Raw genomic sequence first — 6,520 nt, 5'->3', positions numbered from 1 at the left:
CCCCCCCCACTCACCTCCGGGACCACTTTACTATGCAGCTCTTATTCTGGACTCTTGTCATGCCAATAATACCTAATCTTAAATTCCCTTTATACAGTTCTCTCCCTCATCTGTTTCAATGCCATGTACATTATTTATCCCCTCTTGGCTCCCCCCGCCCCTGTCAGTCCTATTCTATAACAGTGGCATTATGCAGTATTTGTCTATTTGTGACTGAGATATTTCACTCAGTATAATGTCCTCCATGGTCACCCATTTTGTATAATTGATGAATTCCTTGTTTTTCATCATATTCTTTTGTGTTGTTTGTTCTTTTGACACTCAATAGTACATCCAGTATTCTTCTCCAACTCCAAAATTCACAGACATCAATTCTTCTCCAGTCTTATTCTACTTATTCATTATCCCATTTTTGCTTGTATATGAGGTAATTGAGTTAATCATACTTCGCTCTTCAAAATGACATCCTTACTCCTTAGCACTGTGTGGTGGTAGGATTTTGAAAATGGCTTTTTCAGCCATTGCCTTCACTCCCTCTGGGGTGTGATCTCTACCTGCCTCAACCCCAAACACACAGTTCAATGTTGATCAGCATCTTCTACAACAGCAGCAGCTGAGGGGCCAACACAAGAGGGAGAGCTGCAAAGACCCTGGCAAGGCATAGCCTGATGGAGCCTTGGGGGTGGAGCCAGAGTTAAAAGTTTTTCTTCCTAGATGATTGGAGTTTTAGCTGCAGATTTTCCTTAAACTTTTAAAATTGTTTTGTTTACTGCTTTGATTTCTTGATTGCTGCTGCTGTGGATGCTGATGGTAGATTCAAGTAAAATGAAACCCTTTTTACAATATCAGTCTTTTCTCCTTTGTCATGATATTGCTTATTGGTCTAATGGTGAGGAATTTTGTTTTCTTGACGTTGAGGGATAACCCAAATTGAAGACCATAGTCTTTCATCTTCTGCTGCAAGTGCATCAAAATTTGGTGATCTGCATATGACAGGTTGTTGATGGGTCTTTCTCCAGTTCTGATGCCATCATCTTCATGTAATCCAGCTTTTCAGATTATTTGCTGGGAATAAAGACTGAATAGAAGGAGACCTGCTGGCCTAATGGTTAGGAGCTGTGTCACCAACCTGAAGGTATTTGGTTCAAAGCCACCAGCTATTCTGCAGTAAAATGCTGAGCAGTCTCTTCATGTACGATTTAAAGCTGCTGAAAACCCACTGGAGGGTCAGCTATGAGTTGGTTCTGACTCAGTGGCATACAACAACAACAGATTAAATAAGAATGATGAAAGGATACAACCCTGACACATACTTTCCTGATCTTTAAGCCCTGCAGTACGCCTTTGTTCTGTTCAAATTACTACTTCTTGGTCTGTTTATTGGTTCAGTAATTATTCTTAATGGATAACTATAATTTAAAAGGATTCACACAGTTGAATGTCTTTGCATAATTACTAAAGCACAAATAGACATCCTTCTGCTATTCTCTGCTTTCAACCAAGATCCATCTGACATTAGCAATGTTATCTCCCCCTTACACAGCCTCTTCTGAATCCAATGTAAATTTCTGGACGTTACCAGGAACTTTTTAGTTATATTCAGCAAGATTTACTTGTATGTCATAGTAATGTTATTTCATAATTTCGGAATTATTTTGGAATGTGTGTAAGTTTCTGGATTTCCCCAAATCAAGTGGCCAGGTAGCAGCAGTCTTTTCAATTTCTTGCCATTGATGAGTGAATGCTTGCAGCGCTGTATCTATTTGTTGAAATGTCTCAATTGGTATTACATCAGTTCCTGTGACCTTATTTTTTGCCAGTATCTTCAGTGCAACATGAACTTTGTTCTTCAGTTGCATTGGTTCTTGATCTGCCTCTTCCCGAAGTGTCTGAACATCAGCCAGGACTTCTTGGTACCATGACTATGTATATTCCTTTCGTTTTCTTTTTATGCTTCCTGTGCCATTCAATAGTGTTCACTATTACGACCTGAGCCTTCAGTCTTCTCTTCAATTCTTTCAACTGTCAAAATGCCAAGCAAGTTACTCCGTTTTTATTTTCTAACTCTAGGTCTTTGTAGGCATCATTCTCATGGAAGCTACCACAGTGTAACAAATTTACAGACAAGTGGCAGATAAAACCATTAGAGGGAATCGTAAGCAGAAGGAGGGGTATTTTCCAAGAAAGCCTTATAGTGCATGCAGGTGTAATGAATTGAACATTATCCAAATGCACCTTAAGCAATACATACCAATACATTTTTTAAAGTTATGATATTGTTTTATAGAGCTATGGGACTAGTTAAAATTACACTTAATAGACAGATTTTAAAAGTATGTGTATTCAATATGTTAGTTTAACAGGCTTTATGGTGTAGTAGTTCAAGTCCTCATCAATTAACTAACGGTTCTGAGATTTCAATTAACTGAGGAGGACCTCATGCACTTGCTGCGAAGGGTCAAGGACTGCAGCCTTCAGTATGGACTGAGGCTCAATGTCAAGAAGACAAAGATTCTCACCACTGGACCAGTTGGCAGCGTCAGGATGGATGGCGAAGAGATTGAGATTGTTCACAGCTTCAGTTTGCTCGGCTCCACAGTCAACACTCTTGGCACCAGCAGTCAGGAAATCAAAAAGTGTATCGCGATGAGACAGTCTGCTGTTAGGGACCTCTCTAAGGTACTCAGGAGCAACAGTGTCTCTCTGGAGATTAAGGTGCGCCTGATACAGGCCATGGTATTTGCAATCGCTTGTTATGCATCAGAGAGTTGGACAATGACTAGGGAGGACAGAAGGAGAGTGGATGCTTTTGAGCTGTGGTGCTGGAGAAGAGTACTGAATGTACCATGGACTGCCAGGAAAACAAACAGATTCATCTTGGAGAGGATTAAACCAAGCTACTCCTTGGAGGCAAGGATTCTGGGGCTTCGTCTGACATACTTTGGACATGTTGCCAGGAGGGACGGGTCCTCGGAGAGGGACATCATGCTTGGGAGGGTGGAGGGACGGCGCAGGAGGGGAAGACCCTCTATGAGATGGATTGATTCCGTGACTGGGGTAATCGGGATGGGTGTGTCAGAGACAGTGCGGTTGGCGCAGGATAGAGCAGGGTTTAGGGCTGTTGGCATAGGGTCGCTATGAGTCGCAAATGACTCGACGGCACGTAACAACAACAACAGCTACTCTATAGTGAAGTCTGGTGGCCTAACGGGTAGGGAGTTGTGCTGCCAAGCCGAAAGCATGCAGTTTGCATCCACCAGCTGCTCTGCAGGAAAACTCCTCTGAAATGCTACTTGAGAGTTGAGCAGTGAGCTGGTTCAGACTCAACAGCACATGATAACAGCAAGAAGCCTGTATCTGGGAGAAAGATTAGACAGCCTGGGGTCTATCAAGATTTACAGCCTCAGCAGATTCTAAAGAGAACTTCTACTCAGCCCTGTATGGTTGCTGTCAGTATGAATTGACTTTTTGCACTGTGTGTCTGTGTGTGTGTGTGTGTGTGTGTGTGTAATAGCTTAAAGATTCAGTGAGTCATGAACAGATTATTCAAATTACCAGAGAAAAAAAGATCTGGGGGAGGCATTGTGTAACAATGAAAGAATTTTTATTTTACTTTTCAAAGAGAGGAGCAAACTGGGGGTGAGGGGTGGACAGGGAGAAAAGTACAACAATGAATGAATGGAAATCCAAAGTCTCTGTAAATTTTCATTAAAATTAATAATAATAATAAAAGAAAAAAGATCAATAACAACTAGATTTTTAAAGGCAAAGATAGGAATAGGTATGCACCAAGAAGTATGACTAGTAAACTAGCCAAAGAAAAAAGAGGATCTGTACTAGTGTCCAAGTACATACAAATTAAGAAACCTTGAGATATCATCCAGAGTGTCAGAGATGGTGAGGACGGCACAGGAGAGGACAGGGTTCAGATCTGTTGTTCATAGGGTCGCTATGAGTTGTACCTAATAACAACTGACTGAAGGAGGAGCCTTGGTGGCAGAATGATTAAGTGCACAGGTGCTAACTGAAGGCCAGAGGTGGTAACCCACTCAGCAACCCTACAGGAGAAAGGTGAGCCGTCTGCTTTCATAACTCTAGACGAGAAACCTCTTTGGCTAGTTCTACATGGTGTTGCTGTGAGTTGGAATCCACTCAGGCGTACCCACCACCACCACCACATTGGCTCAAATATCTTTTTGGATTGAGGGTCAGTGAAATTGGTTTTCTCACCAGTGCTGGTCTTATTATAAAGTGCAAAGGCTCTTTTGGAAAGCATCACCGTATTCTGTGTAATCAGACTCCTGGGTTTGATCACCTTGACCTAGCTGCCTGCCCTAAGCCAATGCCAGCCACAGAGCAGCCCTGGTCGAGGGCCCTGGACCAGCTGAGTGCACACAGTTTCTTCCTGTGACTTCCTGAGTATTTCATTCCCTGTAAGAGGAGTCCTTCCTTCCTTTTCTCTGTAGAATCCCAGTCATTTCCTCAGTGCCTGTTGATGTCCAGCTCAGTGTCCCAAAGGGGTCTTGCTGACTCCCTTGGCTGCAGGACAATTGGCTGGTAAAGTGACTTCCATCCCATCACCTTCACAAACTATCAAAATAGAAACACTGGAGAGCAAGTCCAGGAAGGCCAAGGGTGAAGATTCCAGCTCTGTGTCTCGCAAAACAAACCTGAATGAAACTGAGCCCTGGGCCAGGTGCCAGCCATCTTGGATTTCCTGATCAACCGCTGTCTGCTTAGATTTACCTTTATTATTATTATTATTATTATTATTATTATTATGTGAGTGTACCGTCAAATCAGATCTGACTGGTACAGGAGGAGATTGTCCCTCCTTTCCCAGCAGAGCATCTGGTGGATTCGAACTGTGCACCTCTGGGATTGTAGTTGCAGCTCCTTGTCACTAGGCCACCAGAGCTCCCCCAGATTTACCTTTTGTGAGACTTTTGGGTAAGGCTCACCCTGGCAGCCCAGTGTCTTTCTGGCATCACGAACCTATCTCATATAAAGAAGAGGTGGTCAGACTTGGAAGACGTAGCCTTTCCCCACTAGCTTCTCCTTGGTCTCCATTTGCTTGCTGTGAATTGAAATGCTAAGAGGTAGATCAATTTTGCTTTTCAAAGAAAGCACAACATTGAAACACGGTGTTCCAGCGGTCCAGCCAAGTGCTTGAGCCATGACTTGAGTGAGTGCCTGATGCTGTTGGTAACCCTGTACTGAAAGTCCTCTTGTCTTTTGGCAGAACTGGCTTATGATCTGGACGTGGATGATGCCCCCGGAAGCAAGCACCATGCAAATCCGAAGGACAACGAGGTTGCCTCCTCCTCTCACAACGTGGGCAACGGGCAGTCTCCACTGAAGGTCCTAACCAGCGTGGTGATCTATGTGCTGTGCTTTTTCTTCCTGGTGCACTGACTTCCTAGTGCACAGCCCACGTGCTGCCCGGCAGCACCCCATGGTCCACCTCTCTAAAGGGGACCACTTTCTTTCTTTTTTTTTTTTTACCCTGTATACCTCCTCCAGCCATTAAGTAGAGAACTAACTTTGAGTTACGTTTTCGAAAACCAAGTGGTATCTTTTGAGGAAGGTAAAACTTAGCAGTAGTATAGATTTGTCCTTTTGCAAAGAAAAGAAAAAAAAGCAAAAAAAACACCACATCAACAAGTTGTGCAGATTATTTTCCTACGTTTGGCTGCTGTAACATGGATACCATGTCTCTCTATCTCTCTTTTTCTCTTTGCATGGATTTCTTTGGAAAAAAAATACAATAAATGTTCAAATAAAAATGTGTTGAGTCCTTTTTTGTTGTTGTTTGGAAGCCCTTTGGAAGGGCCCAATGGTGGTCATTCCATCCTTTTGACACGTCTCACTCAGTGTCCTGTCCAGTATAATAAATCGACATTAGGCCCTACCTGCATTTCTTGAAATCCATCTCCCTACCTCCTTTCCAGGGAGTTCTGGTGACCTAGTGGTAAGGAGCTGCCCCAAGAACCCAAAGGCATGAAGTTCAGATCCCTCATCTACTCTCTGAGAGAGACGAGAAATCTCCCTTGCAATTTGCTGCCTCTAAAACTCACTAGAGGGTCAGCTGTGAGTTGGTTACAACTTTGTTGTTGTTATGTGCCGTCGAGTCGCTTGCAACTCATAGCGACCCTATGTACAATAGTCCTAAACTCTGCTCTGTCTTGTGCCAATCGCACCATCTCTGACACACCCATCCCAATTTCCCCAATCACTGTAATCAATCTACCTCATAGGGGGCCTTCCCCTTTTGCGTTGTGCCTCCACCCTACCAAATATGATGTCCCTCCCCAAGGACCTGTTCCTCCTTGCAACATGTCCAAAGTATGTTAGAGGGAGCCTCAGAATCCTTGCCTCCAAGGAGCAGCCCAGTTTGACCCTTTCCAGGATGAATCAGTTTGTTTTCCTAGCAGTCCATGGGACCCTCAATACTCTTCTCCAGCACCAAAGCTCAAAGGCATCAATTCTCCTTCTATCCTTCCTGGTCATTTTCCAACTC

The 6,520-nt window shown here is 43.5% G+C and overlaps 1 protein-coding gene across 3 annotated transcripts in view; it reads left to right on the top strand.

The window, feature by feature from the left end:
* GPC3 (glypican 3) overlaps positions 1–5,786 on the top strand; it is a 528,201-nt gene extending 522,415 nt beyond the window's left edge. For all 3 annotated transcript variants that reach the window (XM_006881809.1, XM_006881808.1, XM_006881807.1), the window contains one exon: positions 5,243–5,786. In XM_006881809.1, coding sequence (XP_006881871.1) covers positions 5,243–5,415 — 173 coding nt within the window. In that variant the 3' untranslated portion in view covers positions 5,416–5,786. The remainder of the gene's footprint in view (positions 1–5,242) is intronic.
* The last annotated feature ends 734 nt before the right edge of the window (positions 5,787–6,520 follow it).

Source organism: Elephantulus edwardii, unplaced genomic scaffold, assembly GCF_000299155.1.
Source record: "Elephantulus edwardii isolate Elephantulus edwardi_28Jun2011 unplaced genomic scaffold, EleEdw1.0 scaffold00016, whole genome shotgun sequence".
NCBI classification, from domain to species: Eukaryota; Metazoa; Chordata; class Mammalia; order Macroscelidea; family Macroscelididae; genus Elephantulus; species Elephantulus edwardii.
The sequence above is the reverse complement of the archived record's forward strand: the minus strand, read 5'-3'. Positions and strand labels throughout refer to the sequence as shown.